Source organism: Ostrea edulis, chromosome 2, assembly GCF_947568905.1.
Source record: "Ostrea edulis chromosome 2, xbOstEdul1.1, whole genome shotgun sequence".
In the NCBI taxonomy this organism is placed as follows: Eukaryota; Metazoa; Mollusca; class Bivalvia; order Ostreida; family Ostreidae; genus Ostrea; species Ostrea edulis.
Window position 1 is genome coordinate 18,178,074 of NC_079165.1, and position 21,908 is coordinate 18,199,981.

A 21,908-nucleotide genomic window follows, 5' to 3' on the forward strand; every position below is an offset into this window, starting at 1 on the left:
ACAAACATTCTAGTCAATGACGCGGTAATGCCTGTGCGACATTGTATCACAGTAGTTCTGAAGAAACGATGTCACATCAACAATGAAAGGCATCTATGGCGGGAATGTTGGAAATATTGGGAGTCCAAACGATGCTATTATCATGAAATGGGTATGGATATGTTTTTCCACGAATTGTTCGTCTTCTAATGGAGCCCGCGCCTGGAGGCCTCTATATCACCATCACACCGACTGATAAATATAACGCATCGGTACCCTCGTATAAATCAACTAAGGTTTGCCTATTTTTATTAGAAAACGGAATACCTATTGGTTTCAAAATATTCCCAAAATCGATGCACTGTAAACTGTAATAATCTACAGAACAGAGTTCGCCACCATCACGTCCAAAGGGGACCCTATTAAACGCGCCTCTAATTTGAAGAGTGCCGTAATGGAAAGTTATGCGCTGCAAAGAGCGACAACTCGAATAGTTCTATGTTACTTTCGATTTCGAAAGCAGCATTTCGAAAGCACGTTTTCAATTTTCCCTCCGACGTTTTGTAACCAACATGACGAGCGACAATAAAAATATTCTGAAAACTCAACACCCACGTAGCACAAAATAAAACAATAGAAACTACCCACTACCCATAATAAATATTTTATTAACAATCCCACCACGGACCAATTAAAATCTGAAAAAATACGACCACCCACACAAAAAAATATCATTTGCCGCCCGACCCCCCCCCCCCCCCCCCATTTGATCATTTCTGGAACAGCCCTAAGTAGAAGATAAAAGAAAGAAGTGTAAAAGTCTCCAATGGATACAAACCCTGGTACTCTAACAAGCTAAGATTCTCTGTCATTACCAATCTCTTGGTGGTAACACATATTGACTACCAATTCAAAGAAGTATATTTAAAAACCAAACACTATAAAAATGAATTGTGGGCAGATCACTCGAACTGATGAAAGCATAGCTCTGTTTTTCTGGTGTTTAGTTATCAGGAGTCCTGTAGTAACAGTTGGATACAGTACCCGCAACGTTATTCTTGACATTCCTATCGTGCGTGTATCCTATCGTATCATGCGTGTATCCTATCGTATCGTGCGTGTATCCTATCCTATCGTGTATCAGGTTTTTCCATTTTCTATCGTGTTTTGCGTTTATCAGGTCTATCGTGTATCGTATTTTGCGTGCATCAGGTTTTCCGTTTATCGCGAAAATCGTTTATCGTGTAGCTTCGGAAACTATCGGGATCGTATATTAAATCTAATGAAAAAGTAAGATACTTTCTGAAAGCTTTATTCGTTTTGTTAAAGAAGCTATTTTTAGGAATCGAGGAAAGACAGTATATTTGAAGGAGAACATAAAGCTGTTGATTTTAAAGCAGAAAAAGAGCTATTTGTCTGTCCAGAGAGGGTGAAAATTTATCGCAATTTCATTCTGTCTGGAAAGTAGGCAGTGGTTTGCCGAGCAAACCGAGGACAATAAAACTGAAAGCTCCTTCATCTGGAGTTCATAAACATTTCCTTGTCTAGAAACAATTATTTGTAATTAACACTAACTGAGAAATAGAAAGTTCCGATCTGAAAGGAAAAATCAGTAAATTACATTGTTTATTACATATATTTTAATAATGGTTCTTTTTCTTCCGATTTTGTTCATCTGTATTCAACTTAATATATATCAACTACTGAACTTGTGCGCGTTATCTATCTGATTTTGTGTATCACCCGTGTTTTGACAGTAAACATTCTCAGGGGCATTGTATTTCACACATTTAGAAGATTAAGTTTTAAAAGAGTGCAAGGGTATATTGCATCTCCCAAAATTCTGCTCAATTGGGCACGATTCAGCTGTCATCGTTTTTTAAAATTTTTTTATTTGTACATATACATGTACACATATACCAATAGTCGTACGTTTAGATACTGGAAATGTATGCTGGTTTTGATGATTATTTGAATTTTTTACATGTAAAACACAAACATTTAATTTAAAGCGTTTCTAAATTGCGACTTTAAATCAAGCCGGGTTTCGTATATGTTTTTAATAGTTTATTTATTTTTTGTTAACAAAATATCAATTCATATAAATATGTTCAAATTATTTATGACTCTCAATTATCACTCATAGTGTAGAAATATCTAACATATGAGCATATAGTGTAGTGCAGTGGATTGAATTTAAAGCGGTCATTATGAAAATAATTGTAGTTGTTGAAAGAGCGGTGAACTCAGAGCTTGATGCAAAATAACCCCCCTACACACAAAATATTACTTAGTTTTATTTGATATCCAAGATAATAGACAATAGAATAAAGAGCTATTGAAGCATGATATCACTACATTATATTCCATTTTGTTAATTCCCTGTTTAATTGCTAAACACTCCGCATCAAGTGTGAATACCACGGGTCCTCGTAGATGACCTTAAAACAGACGCCCCGTGTCATGGTAGGTGTGGCACGCTAAAAAACCCTCACTGCTCAATGGCCGTAATTGCCGAGCATAAGCCTAAATTTAAAAGCTCTTCACCCGGTCATGGTGACGTCTCCATATGAATGAAATATTCTCGAGCGAGACGTTAAACAAGATAAAAATCAATCACTCCATTTATGATTCATATATTAAACATTCAAGGTGACAATATACGTTTTAGAATCATTGGCTGAGAAAATTCATATAGATATCAAATAATGAATTCAATACCGTAACTATATAGTTTAGCTTCCGGATTTTAGCTGTTAAAGAAAACATAAATAGAATTTTTAAAAAATAAAAAATAAACGTACAACCGTGGATAAATACATTATATGCTTTAGGTATATATTAAATATTGAAATCCTTCAATATTATTATCAACATAATGAAATTATTTTGTACATATCAAACTTTTGTTCTGTCTAAATTGTTTCTAAATTTACAACATTTCTATCAGGTTTTCCGTTTATCGTGAAGATCGTTTATCGTGTTTTGCGTTTATCAGGTCTATCGTGAAGATCGTTTATCAGGTTTTGCGTTTATCAGGTTTACCGTGTATCCTATCGTATCGTGCGTGTATCCTATCGTATCGTGCGTGTATCCTATCCTATCGTGCGTGTATCGTGTTCTTTCATTTATCATGTCAAGAATAACGTTGCGGGTACTGTAACCATTTTCAAATCCAAATATCACTGAACGGATCATCTTCATTGACCATCAGTTAGTTATTTGCCTCTTTATTTCAGCTTATGATCAGTTATCAAATGTTCCAGATTGTTCATCACTACTTATTGCTATTGTCTCAAAATCTGCAGGTGACAAATCAAATGGTTACAGCATGCAAGACATACATTGCTGGAGATGGTGTGACAAGGCTATGGGATCAACCGAGGCAACCATTGATAGAGAAACTGCAACATTGTTTGTCATTATATGAAAATTATCAAGCCAGTTTTCAGAGGACAAAGGAAAAAATAGATGGAACTCCGGGGGAGAGACCTTTTGAATTCTCGGAAATGTACATCTTTGGAAAGTTTGAGACCTTTTGCAGAAGGCTTGACAAGGTTGAGTTAAAATAGATAACTTATTGTTGAAAAAATTGCAATGAACTTAAATTAAGCTTTATCAGAACCATGGTATTAGACGGTGAGTTTATTCTGTAAACTTTAACTGATTTGAACAACTTGATTTTTAAATCTCCAGATGATGGTGTATTAAATGGTGGTTTCCTTTGACTTGCACATGACTTGACACAATATGTATTTAATTTCCCTGTGCAGAATAAAAAGGGGCATACTGTTCGACTAGTATTTTAATTGGGGTTTAGTAGGTTAGTCAGAAGGGAAGATATCATTTGATCTTAACTAGACAACTCTTAATGTGATGCAAATAGTCTGTCACCAGAATTTACAGGCATGTTGGTTATTACTAGTAGATGACCTTTATTGATATTTAGGTCAAATTGTCAAAGGTCATAGGCTTTTCTACTTCGCATACACCAATTGTTATCCGAATGATATATCTAAAGACCTCTAACTCAATATACAGTCAAACCTGTATTAAGAGACCGTCTAATGGGGAATGGAAAAAAGGTTGCATATGACAGGTGGTCTCTTAATACAGGTTGCTGATTTTCTATAGTAAATGATTTTGCAAATAATATACAGAAATAGTTTGTACAATGGAGAAAATAACTATACATGTATTTGGAATTATCAAGTATGGTTTTGCTAGCTGTAAAATAAATCAATAATTAATGATACACTGTAGTTAAAAATCTAAAATACAATGTGGTATTTTTATACCCCCTGCAACAAGTTGTGGGGGGGGGGGGGGGTATGGTATACTGGAATCGGGTTGTCCGTCTATCTGTCCGTCCGTCCGTCTGTAGACGCAATGGTTTCCGGGCTCTAAAGCATTATCCTTTTCACCTACCGTCACCATATCATACATATGGACTACCCATGGGATGAAGATGTTCCCTATCGATTTTGGGGTCAAAAGGTCAAAGGTCACACGCACTGGACATCGAAGTAGCAATATAGTTCGGTTTGTCATGCCATTTGTTTTTTACACTCAGAAAAGAGGTAGTTTATACCTATTACCAACACCCTTTGGGAGATTGGGGTAAGCGGGGGGTATTCTTAGTGAGCATTGCTCACAGTACCTCTTGTTTTTAATAATTTATCATTCATCAAAATTTAGGTTTAATTTGTTTAATAATGATAAAATTTGCATGCATTTCATATTACATGTACACTGCAGTGTTGGGAGATCATTCAATTTTTTAATTTGAATAATGACTTTTAAGATCTATATTTGTTTGTTATTAAGAGGAAAAAAACCCCATTTTGAGTTGTATTTTTGCCCAAATTTCAAAACTCAAAACAGGGAGGATGTGAAGAGGCAGCATTCATCCTTTTCACTGTATGGGTTCAGTTCATCTCATGCCAAGGTGAAAAACAATGAAATAAGTTTTACAGAATCCAATAAAAGAATTTCAAGAGATCGAAAGTTTGAAAGATCAAGAGTGAATTTGCTTATATATAGAGAAAAATAATTGGGAGCATGATTTCGTGTTGAGAGATCAAAAACTTGGAAAAATCAAAGTTCGAGTCATGGAGAGTCGCCTGTATTTTTAGGTCACCTGATTAAACTCAGCTGATCTATTGCAATTGGTTGTCGTCCATTGTCGTTCGCTAACAATTGAACATATGATCAGTGATTCAGATTGGAATGCAATGTGATAGGACAGAGGGCCTAAATGATACAAAAATTATCGGCCATTTTGGCCTAACTCCATGAAAACTTTAGGCCCTAAATACATGTGAAGCAATGCTGCAAAATAAACTCAAAACTTTAAAATTAAACTGACTTTTTATTTTTCAATTCTTCAGTTTAATTATCATGACTGTAGTCAACTGTTTCGTAATTCTTTTCGGTCTTTCCTGTGTTGCAATATGTTGTTTGCTGTTGTTATTGTTTGATTGGTTTTGATTCCGTCGATAATTGAGATGTCACAAGTTGTAGATGAAGTATCACAAATTTAGACCTATGCTGGGCGCTCAGGACCATAGCAGTGAGAGTTCTTTAACGTGCCAATGCCTGCTGCGACACATTACCTCCGTTTTTAAGGTCGCATCTGAAAGACCCGTGATTCTCACTTCTAAATTTAGTAAATGACGAGCGTTTGGCGAAGGAGCAATCACTAACCATGTTGACTTCTTAGGTTTGATGCAGCTATGGCACGAGCAGGACTCGAAGTCACAATCTCCTAGTTACGAAGCACTGAGCCACCGCAACCAGAAAATCTAATGTTTAATAATGATTGTTGCCAATCATGATCATCAAACTGGACTCTCTTCTTTGAAGCCATTTTTTTCAAAACTGGTTCCCCGCTGATTGTTGCAAACACCAGCGAGATCAAGATCAACAGGGGCACCAATTTCCTTTTTTCTCAAAGTAATTTTGATTGGACGGGAAGTTTTCAAAAACCAATCAAAATCTTTTCTACAAACGATCGATTAAATATTTGTTTTAAGACAAACCAATTTTTCCTGTGGCCGATAAACACTAAAATGATTGGCCACTGACTGAAAAACGAAAATTTCATAGGCCATGTTGGCCTTTCTGGAGAATTTTAGTCGGCCGTTTTCAATATTTATCGGCCATTTGCCGATGGCCGACGCCAATCTGAATCACTGATGTTTAACTTCTTGATAACTACCATTCCAATTCTTTTCAAATTTGGTGTGAAACGTCTTTGGAACAAGTGGGACATAAATTGTAAATTTCAGGACTCTTACACCCCTGGGGCCTAAGGGGTGGGGCAAAAAATGGACCACTTTTCAAAAATCTCCTCCAGAACCTCACTTATGTAAGAAAAACTAAATGCATTGTGATGTAGAGCAGGAAGGCCTATCAAAATTGTAAATTTTATGACCCCAGGGGTAATGGTTCTGACCCCAGGGTGGGGCCAAACTTGGTAAATAGTGTTAATGTGGAAAATACTTAAATAACATTTTCTTTAGTGCTATTGATACTAATTAAAACTAAATGGATAATTAGAAAGAGCAGGTTGTCCTTTACCAAAATTGTAAATTTGATGATCCAGGGGTAGGGGTTTTGATATCAGGGTGAGGCCAAAATGGTCATTTATTAGATATGTAAACAATAGAACAATTTTAATTTCTTCTTGATAACTACCATTCCAATTCTTTTCAAATTTGGTATGAAGCATCTTTGGGACAAGCGGGACATAAATTGTAAATTTCAGGACTCCTACACTCCTGGGGCCTTAGGGGCAAAATTTGACAAATTTTATTAAATCTTTTCTGCAACCACACATTGTGTGAGAAAAACTAAATGCATAGTGATGTAGAGAAGGAAGGTGTCTTCCAAAATTGTAAATTTCATGATCCCCTTTTTGCAGATGTGGAACTTTGTTTTTGAATTCTAGTCTAATATAGTCTCATAATCTGCACGAGTATATATGTAAGCTACCTAATTTGCACACGTTTTTAACCTGATTCTCATGTGCAGCTCACGAATTGCATATGAGCAAAGGCCTGGTTTTTCTGTACAGGTGGCAGACCTTCAATTTCTGGATTTAATTCTTGAAGTTTTATCAAGGTCTATGGAGCTTCAAGTTACCGAGAGTCACCTCTACAAATTCAATTCTTCCTTATTTTCTTGATAGATCATTGCCCTGTTGAATTACATTGAGTCATTTTCCACCCTGTCATACTCCAAGATTGAGGGCATTGAGACATTCGCTTCAAGATTTGGACAGATTTATGGGACCATCAAAAAGAAACCTTATGATGTTTTGGATCAAAGAAAAACCGATTTTGACACAGATTTTGATGATTTTCACAGACAAATGAGAGATCTAGAGGTAAGCGTATATTTTTTAATCATCTGAACCAAATCTCACAAGCACTGAATTGATCAAGTTTTGTCTGGCATCTGTCTTTATCTGTCTGACGTAAATTTTTAACATTTTCAACTTTCCTGGAAATAGGGAACCAATTTTGTAAAAATTATGAATGGTGGGAATTTTTATGTTGCATATTGAGAAGCAGATATTGTGAATTTGATAGCCTTTGTGAACCTTCTGCTGCAGAATATTAGAACTTAGCTTAAATATGCAGAACAGAAGAATTATAATAGATTTCATAGCACTTGGGGCTAGTGATACCTTTAATTAATATGGAGGCTACTAATAAGGCCTGTGGTCCTCTTACCATTATCATTATGCAATCATCCTCATGTTGACTCAATTCAATTTTTATTTACACCATGACCCCTGGGTTTAGGGTTAACCTCTTGCATTCTATAGGGTAAAGAAGAAAAACTTGGCTATTCACCGATTCACCTTTAGCTAACTTCGCAGAGGGGCTTAATTGAAAGCACTGGTTGATAGGTGTATTGGAGTGAAATGTTTTTGGATAACACAGTTTTTATACTCCCCGAACGAAGTTCTGGGGGGTATATAGGAATCACTCTCTGTCCATCTGTCCGTCCGTCTGTCTGTTCAGATTCGTGTCCGGGCCATAACTTCTTTGTTCTTTGACTTAGGCATACCATATTTGGCACACAGGTAGATCACCATGAGACGATGTGTCGAATACCTTCATGACCTATATGACCTTGACCTCAAGGTCAACATTAAAGTTTTTTACAATGGATTCGTGTCCGGGCCATAACTTCTTTGTTCTTTGACATAGGCATACTATATTTGACACATGAGTGTATCACCATGAGACGATGTGTCATGTACCTTCATGACCTCCGTATGACCTTGAGCTCAAGGTCAAAATTAAAGGTTTTTACAATGGATTCGTGTCAGGGCCATTACGTCTTTGTTCTTTGACATAGGCATACCATATTTGACACATGAGTGTATCACCATGAAACGATGTGTCGGGTACCTTCATGACCTCTATATGACCTTGAACTTTGACCTCAAGGTCAAAATTGATTATAGGGTTTTGACAGAGTCATACCATAAGACATGGGTGTATCACCATGAGACTATGTGTCATGTACATTTATGACCTTGACCTTTGATCTGAAGGTCAAAATTGTAGGTTTATGCCATGGATTTGTGTTCGGACTATATCTTCCATTTTCTTCTACAAAGGCATACCATATTTTTACACTCGGGAAAGAGGTAATTTATACCTATTAATAACACCCTTTGGGAGATTGGGGTAAGCAGGGGGTATTCTTAGTGAGCATTGCTCACAGTACCTCTTGTTGTACCCGCTGCAGTGCGGAAGGGGACATAGAAATACCAGTGTCCGTATGTCCCATTTGACTTTGTGGACGCTACTCCTCAGAAACTGCTCAACAGATTTTGTTAAAACTTTGTAGGATTGCTAGTCACCATATGTAGTTGATCATATTGCGCCACCATTTTGATTTGACAAATTTTACAGGAGTTATGGGACTATTGTGACTTACTTGACTTAATTCCTTCTCTCCTCGTGGAGAATAGGGCCATGAACAAGTCCTCTCCATTTACTTCTATCCTGGGCTGATCTTGCTGCCTCTGTCCATGACCCAAAACCTAGTTCTTTCCTCTCTCTTTCTATTGTTCTTCTCCACGTTTCCTTCGGTCTTCCTCTCTTTCTTTTTCCTTCTGGTGTCCAACTAAGGGCTACATATGGGTGTGTTCTTTTATCCATCCGTAGCACATGTCCAATCCACTGCCATCTGCGTGTTTTTATCATAGTGCTGATCTTTGCTACTCCTGCTATCTCTCTAAATACTACATTTGATATTTTCATTGGCCAGTAGATCTTTAAGATTTTCTTAAGACATTTGTGTTGGAAGGTATCTACAAGTTTTTCGTCCCCTTTTGTCATTTTCCAGGTCTCACTGCCATACAATAACACAGCTATTACATTTGAGCTGTAGAGCTTCATTTTTGTTTTTCTGTTGAGTTGGTTATTGCTCCAGATCTTGCGTAGCTTATGGAATGCTACTCTTGCATAGCCAATTCTTCTTCTTATATCTTCATTAGTACCTCCTGTCTTGCTTACTGTTGCTCCGAGGTAAATGAACTCATCCACATCGTTTATGTTGTTCCCATTGATGGTTATTGGTGTGATGTTTGCAGCATTTAGACGCATAACTTTGGTTTTTCCTGTATTGATTTTTAAACCTGTTCTAGCTGCATATCTGTTTAGAGAGTTCAGTTTTTGTTGTATTTGATCTTTGCTGCTGCTGGATAATAAAGCGATGTCGTCTGCAAATTTTGTTGTCATATTCCATCTTATACCTGAGTTGTTATCTGCTGTTGTCTTTTTCATTATCCAGTCAACTACCAGGAGGAACAAGAAACCCGACATGTTGCATCCTTGTTTGACACCAGATTTAACATTAAACCATTCTGTTGTACCATTCCCATCAACAACTGCGCATTCACTGTCTTCATACATTAATTTAACCATACTGATTATTACGTCTGGTATTCCATAAGATTTCATGATCTTCCAAAGGGTTTCCCTGTGTACGCTGTCGAAGGCTTTTTCAAAATCGACGAAGCATAGATAGAGGTTGGAGTTCCATTCTATAGCTTGTTCTAGAATATTACGTAGGACAAATATCTGTTCAGTAGTGCCTCTTCCTGCCCTGAATCCAGCTTGTTCCATTCTCAAATGTCTGTCTACATCAAGTACAATTCTTTTTATTATTATTTTCCCCATTATTTTGGCAGTTGTTGCTATTAGTGTGATTCCTCTCCAATGGGACTATTGTGCTTCAACTTTATTGTGGCGATAGGGGACATGGCTTCGCGTAGCAATCTTGTCATAGTGATTATTGCCTCTATCGTTTGCTAATACAGTATTAAAACTAAATACATATTTTGATTTTAGGAAAAGCAGAAAGAGATGTACCAAAATTGTGAATTTCGCGACCCCCAGGGTTTTGAATCTTTGACAGGTCCAAATTAGTTATATAGTGTTAATGTTACATATATCATATTATGTAAAGTCTTTCATCAGTTTAGGCACTTTCGGGGTCATTAATTTTTAGCTCTTCGGCTCAAAGAGCTAATCATATGGCCATATGTCTGGCGTGCGGTGTGCGTCAACTTTTTGGAAAAAGGGCTATATCTCAAGAACCCCTTGGCCAATTTTTGTCAAATTTTTCACAGGGTATCCTTGGCTCAAGGGTTGTGACCCTTTAACAAGGGGAGATGATTAGGAAAATGCAAACAAAAGTAGTAGTTGCTAAAAAATCTTCTTCTCAAGAACCACTGGGCAAATTATCACCAAACTTATGCATAAGGATGAGGATAGGTTGTAGATAAAAAATTGTTCAAGGCATCATCCTGGGGCAAAGGGTGTGGTCTCAAGGTCACTTCAAAGTTGACCTTAAATTTTGTTGTGTTAAAACTTTGATATTTTGCTTAGTATAAGGACTAGGATCATCAAATTTTGTCAGTTGATGCATCTTAGGACCTAATATCATGTTGTCTCAAAAGGAGGTCATGGTGACCTACTTTTTGAATTTCGCAGGTAATTATTATTAAATGGATTTTGATGCATATCTTGGACACTTTTGAGCCTATGCAGCGATTTTTTTCTACCCACTGGTACTTGTACCGGTACCCATTCAATTGGGAAAAATAGCGTCAAAATCGAACAAATTGGGAATTTTCTACCAATGTATCAGCAAATGATTTCAACTAAAAGAAAAGAAAAAAGAGAACAAAACAAGAAGTAGTCATCTCTTTACAAACTTTTTTATGGTAATATTTGCTGTTGTGAGACATAAGGAATCGTCGTACTCGTAGGCTCATTTTAGAATCGTCGTAGCTCTACAAAACACGCGCATTGCCATGATCTGTACTTTCGATTTAATACAGGAAGTGAACAATTTAGTTAACTTGTACAATGTTTCAGACTAAGTAAATATTATGATGTCAGCGGTCTATTTTTCGGCAAGTAAATTGGGAAGTTTTAGTCTCAAAATTGGGAAAAATCAATGGTTTTTGGCATTGGGAATGGTACTGTTTATTGGTACCAGTTATATAAGGAAAAAAATCGCTGCTATGATCATCAAAAGTTGTCAATTGATGGATCATGGGACCTTGAAGTGCATCATTTGAAAAGTATGTCACCATGACCCACTTTCTGAATTTTATGGCTAATCATTTATGAATACATTTTAGGTTGTTTTTCAGATACCGAGAGGTTTAGAATCATCAAACCTTGTAAGCTGATGTGTCTAGAGGCCTCAAAACATATTTATTAAAAAAAGTAGGTCACAGTGACCTACTTTTTGAATTTTTCAGATATTCAAATTTCACATTTTCAATTTTAGATGCATATATTGGACACTATGAAAGCTAGGATCATCAAACTTTGTCAGTTGTTGCATGTTGAGTCTTCAGAGTGTTTTGACAAAAAAGTATGTCAATGTGACCTACTTTTGGAATTTGAGTTTTATATCTGAATATTTCAGATACTATTTGATTTCAATTATCAAACTTTGTCAGTTGATGCATCTTAAGTCTTTGGAGTGTGCTGACCAAAAAGTAGGTCACTGTGGCCTTCTTTTGGAATTCGACGGCTATATTTGAATACTATTTGACTTGTCATTTGATGCATCTTGAGTCTTCAGTGTGTCGACCAAAAGTAGTTCACCGTGAACTACTTTTTGACAGTTACATTTAAATTTTCAGGTATTATTTGACTTAACATCATCAAACTTTGTTAATTGATGAATCTTGGTTAGGCCATCCTTAAAAAATTGTATGTTTGCTGTAACACGACTCAGATTTTTCAGTGTGGGTAGGTAGGTAGGCTTTTTATTTTCTTTGAAAATCACTATATTGATTTGTAAATGAACAAATTTGCGATGTACACTAGGACAACATTAAAGATTTCAAAACTAATAACTTTACTTCAACAACTGAATTGGAGACAGAATGTAAATAGATTGCGATAAACTGTTGCTGGTATATATTTATATTTACGTACATTCTGTTCTATATAACACTACCAAGTAGACAATGGGTTTATGGTCTCATGAATCACCATTCTCTCGTGCCAATGTGACATCACTCAACTTTCAGCCGAAGGTTAAACATATTAGACAAATTTTACCATTAGTCAATAAAAAATTAATAATAGAACTTACTAAAAAAAATCATATTTAGGAGATAATGTATTTAGATATAAATACATTGTAACAGCTGTCTAGTTTGGGAGCGTAACGAGTTGACAAAGTGATTTGCTCACATAGTGCTTCACCAGCGTTTATGTCATTTACCATGTGATCAAACCCAAACAAGAGTTATTCCTTATTTGTATCATGATACATTATGTTTATTTTGCGTGTATTGTAGTTTATAGGTACAGTGGAACCCCGTTATTACGTTTTCCATTTTGTCACGATAAAATAACGTAATACCGGGGGCAACGTAATAAACGTTCCCAGTGAAATCCGTTAAAATTATCATTTGGAAATTGTATATCGTCCGTTGGTACTCCGTGAAGGGGTGTGTGAATATATCTTTACTGTTTCTTTGTTTAAAAGACTATGATACTTTGTTTTATTTACATCTTATCTTTAATGTCCGTAATTCTTCATGTTCTTATCCCTTTTCTTTATTTCGGTGTAGGATACATAAGGATGTTTTGATAAACGTTGCTTTTTCTGCATTCGTTTGGACCGCCATTTTGTTCAACTTTAAAACAATGCGTTCATGTAAATTTCTCTCAATAACTCGTTCCGTATCGTATTCAACATTCGTATTAAAAAAAAATAACAAAACATCGTTTTTATTAAGTTCTCTAATTACACAATACACAACACAATAAAAAAATCCCACCCAAAAAACAACAAAACTATAGACACAAAACGCACACGATACCCAACACTTACACACTTCTCACCAACGGTAAACATGCACGGAGAACAATTTAAGCGCAATCCACATATAAAAAAATATAATGATGCACGAAGATTTCATTTATAACGCTAAATGATGGCACTAAAATCACGTGCGCATCATGGGATTTTAAAATATTCACTGAGGTAAACGCCGTGCACGAATCGCCCGATAGATTGGTGTATGTATGGACGAGATTTACGAACACCCAAGCTGCATGTCCAAACAATGAACATTTTTTTTAATTGAACACCTTTAGTCACCTATGTCCAAGCAGTTACCCAAGCGGTTGTAACATTGCTACGATAAATCTTGTCTTTCTTGTTTCAAAGCTGTCCGTAAATAGTTTTAATAGCGAAGGTAATCACACTATGCTGAACACGCAGGTGGTTGAGAAATTATTTCTTTGATAATCAAAATATGCAAAATGAAGTAAATTTCATAGAGTACAATTTCTAAATAAACATTATTTAATTGTTTATCACTGGCTTCTATACGGGGTATTTACCTGTATTGATGTCGCTAGATCTATCGAAGCGTGATCAGTCAAGCGTCTCTAATCTCCAGACCAGGAAATATACGTGGTGACTGCCTCAAGCAATCAAGGTGTGAATGGCTTATTATTTTGAGAATCACTATTGAATAATTAGGGGTTTATTACGTTTTTGTCGGAATTTTTACAACGTAATATCGAGTCTTGGCATTTTAGGACAACGTAATAACGAGGTCTATTTTATATAGGTTTGTTAAGAAATGGTTTTGTGCTTTGAAATTCCAACGTAATATGCGGACTAACGTAATAAAGGGGGAACGTAATAACGGGGTTCCACTGTATAACATAATTATACTAAATCTCACTTTGAATGTGCCTACTGTTACACACTAAGGTACACAAGACACGGACAGCATTCAGACTTTATGAATATATAGGTATATAAGGGCAATATGGAAAGACATTGCTATTATACATTACTAGTGTAATTATTTGTCAGTGAATATATGAACATATTCCCATAGACGTCAGTCTGAGTCGATCTTCAACAGATATCTATGTCTATATTTAAATGTTTATATGTCTTCCATTTTGAAAACCCTTGAATCGTGGTTTGTAAACCAAAAAGTTAGAACTTTTTAGGTACTTGGTGGCTGCATTAAAATGTCGAATGCATTTCTGCTAGGCCTATAGTTTTAACTTGCAATTGAAACTTCTGGTAATCCAAGTCCCTTACAGTGGGCATCATTTTAAATTTTTGTCAAAGTCTGTTAAAACACTAATTAATCATATGGACATGCATGATGTAGAATCATTGTGTAGGTTGGCAGCAATTGATGACCTCCGAGGTCAATGCACATTGGAGATGATGAGCAAGAATTACAGACATGAAGACAATGATTCATGAATTGACATATTAATCTACTGATACGACAGGTTTATGAAGAATATTCAATCACAATTATGTTAGGGCTATTCCAGCAAAAAACGTATGGGGGGGAGGGACGGCAGCCAATATTTTTTTGGATGGGTGGGGGTGATTTGGGAAAATATATTTGTATGGGTGGTTGTCTTCCAGGTTAAATAAAAAAACATGGGTGCCTGTGAATTATGATAAAAATGGACACGTATCACGTTACATTTCTTTTATTACAAAAGAAGAAAGCGGAGCCATTCTACATTAACTAAAGTACGGAAAAAAGATTGATAAATGGGCAGATAACTCAATGTTACCGTAAAACTTTCCCCTCCAAGGCGTTACCCAACCTATTGTACCTGTCCTAAACGATCACCTGTCTAACGCAACCAACGATCATGAGTTTCACAACCTTTTCGTGTAATTTCACCTTTATAAAACGACTACATTTTTTCGATTACAACGCGATTCCTACTTTCGATTTCAGTCGAGCATGACTATTCTGGGAATTATCGCCCCTAACACTTTCGTTTTAAAATGCACAGGTAATAGTTCGGCGGTGATCTTGTTTAATCGGCACTCTGAATCAATTATTATACCCAAGCTATCAATTGGTTAAGGTGTAATTAACATGCAGCGTCGTGTGAGGTTAATTACCAAAACCCGAGTTGTTGTTTATTTAACAAAATCAAGGATCATCGATCAGGGAATCATGACCGTTGTTTCCGAAGGTGTGAATTTCGACAAACTTTGAGATGTGCGGGGTAATTCGGATATGAAATCTCCCACCTGGTATACCATTACGTTTAACAGAGTGGAAAATTTGCCTGATTGCGATATAAATCGGGTAAATATTATGCTTGGGACTAAAATTTTAAATGGAATATTCGCGAGTTTCCTGTACGAGAGATTGTAGGGGGAAAAGTCAAAGGAAAAAAGTCACAATCTATATGCATACACTTTGTAATTTAGGGAAATATCTATATCTAGCACTTAAGTTGCGAGAAAACCTAACTCGATGAAAAGTTCTTCTCCGTTGCTTGCTTGAATTTGTACACCACTATACAATGCCATTTTATGTATACATATTGTAACTGATGTAATAAGACACTTGTCTTTTAAAAGCAATAAAGAGAGTAATAATATATGTGAATTTAAAGTGGTATAATATATTCATATTTTATTTAGTTTTATGTCATTAAAAAAAACCCTAACTTCTTGTTATTTCAACTGTGCAATTAACAAGTACCCAGATCATGACATGAGTAAAAAGGACATGCACATCTAGTCCAGAAATGATATGACAATATCCCACATCGCTAGTGAAACTGTTCATTTATAATAAGCAAACAGAGCTTAGGTTTCTACAACTCACATGTTTCCAGAGTATACAAAAATAATTGCATTTTTCTTTCATTTTATATGCTGAGATCATCCTTTATTGTCCCTACCAAAATTGCATTGGAAACCAAAATATGTAATTTTTTCTGCAATGATTGCTACAGTACACGACACGAGTTTTATGCGTGTTCCACGCAACGCGGTGGAACAAATTTGCCCCAAACACGGTGGACCTTTAAAATTGTCGGCACCTTTGAAGTCCTATTTTTCCACGCGAGCTAGACATTGAAGTCCACGGAGGATCTCCGTGGATGCCACCGCGCATCTCCGTGGATGTCACCTGTACCTCCGTCGATGCCACCGTGTACCTCCGTGTGATAAAACAAAGAAATAATTTCCGAAATGATTCACCCAAAAAACCTTTTCGCTTGGCCAGCATACATGCCCTCACCCCATTACTTATTTAGAAATTAGCTATAAATCATTCAATTCTTGTAATTGTTGTTTAATGATACGTTGGTGTTTTCGGTTCATATCCGTATGTAGACTTCCCTGCAGATGTTCACACCTTTTTATGAAACGCCCAAATTCTCGGCATCCTGTATATAAACACCTGTGTTATTCCTACCACTCGTCGGTACATTGTTTCACGGCACGTGCAGCACAATTTCACCAAATAAAAGAAGGGTCATGAACAACGACAATCACATGCCAGTAATTTCAATTTGATAAACAGCAGTTCAAAGAAATGTGTACCATAAGCAATAGTTTATTTTTACGTAAGGTTTTCATTGTAATTAGGAATATGTGATTAAGGTCAGCTATATACATGTACATGTTTACATTGGATATGAATTTCATTATGTACTCAACTGTGAAGCAATGTGAGCAAAGAATCAAATTTTTATCACTTAAACAAATAAATATTAAAACTATCTTTACTTTTAAACAAACCTTTAGAAAACTCCGTACTTTCATTAGGAAAATTTCATTAGAATGCCCATACTTCACATTAATAATAACACGGTTTTTTTAAAGGTTTTTTTTCTAACTTGATAAATACTTTATTACACGCATGTATTATTTACTAAATGTATATATAACAGCTTTTTGTCTTTATATTTTTATATACCATTGCATAATGGTGATGAGATCCAATAAATTGAATTAAGTACATGTAGTCTTGAAATATCACAAAGTAAAGAGTTGACAACGATTGAAATAAAAATACAGACGTTTTCTCGTTTATTCAGTAACTCAATAACTTGCGCGTCTTCTGAATGAAAGTTGTAAAACAAACGTACTAGGTTTTGGTCAGTTATAACATAATACGGGGGTAAAATTCATCTAATCTCCGCTAGCAATGGGTTTTGAGTCAACTGTGCCTTCGTGCACGAATAATCTCGGCTAACGAAGATGAAAAAAACAACCTATTTTTTATGATTACCAATGCTCTCTCTCTCTCTCTCTCTCTCTCTCTCTTGCTTTCATTATCTAATGCATCTAAAGATTAAATTAAAGATTTTAATAATCGATAGCGTATATGAATAAAAGCAAATAATCGTTAAGTCATTTCTGTTTATATTTATATTAGTTTTTTTTCATGAACTAGTTGCATTTGACACCGAGGATTTACATCCTTAAATATTGATTACAAGCACGTAGAATCGGAGAGGGTGTACTTTGAAAACTTGAAAGGTTTTCGTAATCGGACAATTTAAGCACCATTTTTGTTGTTATTTTATTGCTTGTCAAGAAATTTACACAACTTAACCGGCAACATACCCCTTCTGATACATTGAACAATATAAGTAATGTTAGCACGGGGCTCTATAAAGTTCAATCTGCAGTTTGGTCATACTTCGTCATTCAATAACTTATTCAAAATAAAAAAAAATGTTTGTCGGGTTAGCGGTACTATGATGTATGACTAGAACAATGACCTGTGTATAACTTGTACATTCCATGCAAATTCGAAGGGGTTTTCGCCTCAGTAGAACAATGGGAGTCAGCTAATCCGTGTATTTGAAATCAACAGAAAGCTTCTTGCGGAAAGTGTGAAATATATTGGGTCGGCGTAAGATACCCGTGATCTTAGACTAGATCTGATATCGCGCCGACCCAATATATTTCACACTTTTCATGAGAAGTCAAAACCCAAACTAGCTAACCATAATTTAGTTATACTGTGAGAAAGACCCTAGGAATTTGCATGGTACAGACCCTGAAACGTGCTACTACACCAGTTGCACGGTACGGTTCGGTACGCTTTATGAACGGTACGGTTTGTTTTCTGAACGGTACGGTTCGTTTCTTGAACGGTACGGTTCGTTTCTTGCACGGTACGGTACGCTTCTTGAACGGTACGGTTCGCTTCTTGCACGGTACGGTTTGCTAAAAATAGCTGCACGCTTTGTGAACGGTTTGCACGTTTTATTAATGAGGTGGGCGTGGCCTGAACGCTTTGACTTCGTATAAATTGTACGTTTCGATAGTTTGTTTTCACTCGATCGGTCTTATTCGGCTCTTTGATTATCGGCTGCAGGATTTGTGGTTGTGTTAGAATGTGCACATGGGGAAATGAGACGTTATTTTTGATTGCTTCGATGGAATAATTCCATATTGATAACGTACATAAAAGTTATGAATAAAAGTTTTTAGAATTTGCTTAAGTCTAAGTCTTAATGGTTGTTATTACGTTTCAATTTGTTTTTCATTTCTCATCAGACATTTATTAATTTACGATTTTATTAAACTGCTCCCCGACATGGGCGTGCGTAAGTGTAAAAACAAAGCATATTAAGTTTCCGGATATAAATTACAGTGCCTAAATTGGAAAAGTTTTTAAGAAGAAGTGAATTTTGTTTTGAATACACTAAAGTCGCAAATGACACAATGATTATTTTCTGCACTTCACATTTATTGTGATTTATCATCGGCATTATGAAAGATCCAGGATATCTGCATGTGAAGTTTGTACGTCCTTTTTTGTCAGCATTCAGTCATTCATAATTAATAATGTTAGATATCTGTTGCATTTGTCTTTGAATCAAATAAAATGATGATAATATATATTCCTATCCTTTATCACGCGAAGTCCAATTTTCATTTCCCTGACTTTATTTTTGATCACTGAAAATTGAATTTAAAAAAATTTACAGAAAAGTAAGGCAAGTGTATAGTTTGCAATAAAAATGTTTCATATACCTTTTCTATATATTGTTGAAATACTTGAAAATGCTGAAATGAATAATTTTTTGCGGCCGATTTGATGCTTTGCATCAATTTAACTTGTTTACATTCTTTTACACATGTATGTATCTATTTATTTCTCTGTCGATGTAATTAAAAATTGTTTATTAGTGTATATAATAAATCCGCCAATCTACATCTATCTATATGGGTCGTTATCAATGTAGAAGAGAAAAAGATATGTCAAAATTATTGCTAATAAAGTAATGAAAATATTACAGTGTAGAACGTGACAATTTTTCTAATCGGTCTAGAAATTTCTCATATGATTCAGACACTGTACGTAGGAAAGTACATATTGAATACATTAACGCTACAAATATCAATTTCATCCGCACATATGGCTTCCACTTGTCTAATTTACGATATAACCCCTTTCCGTCGGGTGCTTGTGAATTTTCATTGTCATGTAGACAACCATTCGTCTCATAGCGAATTAGAAATCTTCTAACACTTTGCCGCGTAGTTTTGAAATCGTACTTTGTTTTAAGCATCTCGGTGATTTTCACAGTTGATAACCCAGCTTCGTGATGTTTGAGGATAATGCTTCGAATAGCCAGCGATAGTCTACGACCTCCTTTCCCATCGGGCGCCATTGTGAAAATAATATACTGTGGCTGAAAAAGTGGGTCACGTGACATAAATTGCACGCTTTCTGCACGGTACGGTACGCTTTCGGGCTTTTGGGGGCGGGGTTTGCATAATATTATCCTGCACGCTTTCTGCACGGTACGGTACGCTTTTTGAACGATACGGTTCGTTTCTTGAACGGGACGGTACGTTTCTTGAACGGTACGGTTCGTTTTTTGCACGGTACGGTACGTTTTTTGCACGGTACGGTACGTTTCTTGAACGGTACGGTTCGTTTCTTGCACGGAACGGTTCGGTTCGTTTTTAAGGTGTAGTAGCACGTTTCAGGGTCTGTATATACTTATTATACAAAAATCATTGCATTATCCAGACACTCCCGATGAACATTTTTTTTATGAAAACCTCTATCAAAGTACATCGAACATAAGTCTCGGTCAAATGTAATTAACTCGGGATTTTAAAAATAAATCATTCGATGGTTTGTATTTTTGCTTCTATTAATTACATAATAAATTAATTCCAATTTGTTAATCATCGACAATGCTCTAAATTCTATATTGGATAAAGTTATATTTGTCAAGATGCATATCAACACAATATGGTGGAAGTAATTATGTTAAACAGCGCATTTGTCACACACAGAGAGAGAGAGAGAGAGAGAGAGAGAGAGAGAGAGAGAGAGCACAACGGTAATTATTAAATATCCCTATCACATGTTGTACATGTATGTTTTTCATTTACTGAATATACTAATTCGCATTCAAAACAGGAATTGCCTGCAAGTACGCATTATTTAAACATAGAATTTAAGAATATTTTAATGAAGAAAGAAGACTAAAAGAAAAAAAGTCAAAACCAGGTTTTCTTAAAAACATAATATATAGTGTTTGGTATCGTTGGAATCGGCTCAATATGCTGAAAAACAATATAAGTATCAGGGGGGAAAGTATTGACATTTTTTCTTTTCTTAAAATTCCACCCTTATCTTGATTATTTGGCCTGCGGCACATTTTCACATCTCCCGCTAGGCGCCCGTGGCCAGAACAAAGCTCTTAGCAGCTGTGTGTATTCGCAAATAGCACACACCGTGGAACACGGAGAATACGGTGTATCTCCGTGGATTTTCCTCCGTGGTCTTTCCACGGTGGGGTGTATAAAACTCGTGTCGTGTACTGTACCTTCATCTCCCGATGAAACAACAAAGAAAGACATTTTATTGTTTATAATTTTTGCATTTTTAAAAATATAAACTAGAATTAAGTTCTAAAATATCATATGGTTGATCCATTTGTTACGTTAAATGAAAGTATTGAATTGTATGGGTGGTGGTGGCAGGGGAGAATCTAATTGTATGGGTGGTGGTAGCAGAGGAAAATTTAATTGTATGGGTGGCTGTCTTGAAAATAAAGTGCCTTCCCTCCCCCCCATATTTTTTTTGCTGGAATAGCCCTTATTCAATTTGTTCTTTTATTTTCCAATTCATTTACCGTCAGTTACAGCATATATTGCTTTAAATTGACGGTCACAGTAAACATGACCATGGACTTGTCCGCCATGTTGGATTTTTTTTTTGGAATCTCGATCTCGATGAAAAAAAACCCAGCTTTCAGAGTAACCATAAAAAAAAATTGAGTTGCAGTGTTTTGAGTGGGTCGGTCGCGTTACAGCAAACATACAATTTTTTAAGGATGGCCTTAGTGAGAATTTTTGCCTGTTCTACAATGTATCAGAAGAGCGATTCTAGGCCCATGGGCCTCTTGTTAAGAACACATCTTGTTTTGCACTGTTTCTGAATATTAATTTTTTTTCTAGATTTCATAGCCCTTGAGACTAGTGATACTTTTAAGTAATACTCAGGTGACCGATAAGGCCTGTGGTTCTCTTTTATTGAATTGCTGGCAATGAAATATTAAACTTTACATAAAAACCTG

General features: G+C 35.9%; 1 protein-coding gene across 1 annotated transcript in view; it reads left to right on the forward strand.

The window, feature by feature from the left end:
* LOC125678099 (dynein axonemal heavy chain 8-like) overlaps positions 1-21,908 on the forward strand; it is a 281,238-nt gene that overhangs the window by 44,776 nt on the left and 214,554 nt on the right. Inside the window, exons 11-12 of the mRNA XM_056156251.1 lie at positions 3,288-3,536; positions 7,172-7,369. Coding sequence (XP_056012226.1) covers positions 3,288-3,536; positions 7,172-7,369 — 447 coding nt within the window. The remainder of the gene's footprint in view (positions 1-3,287; positions 3,537-7,171; positions 7,370-21,908) is intronic.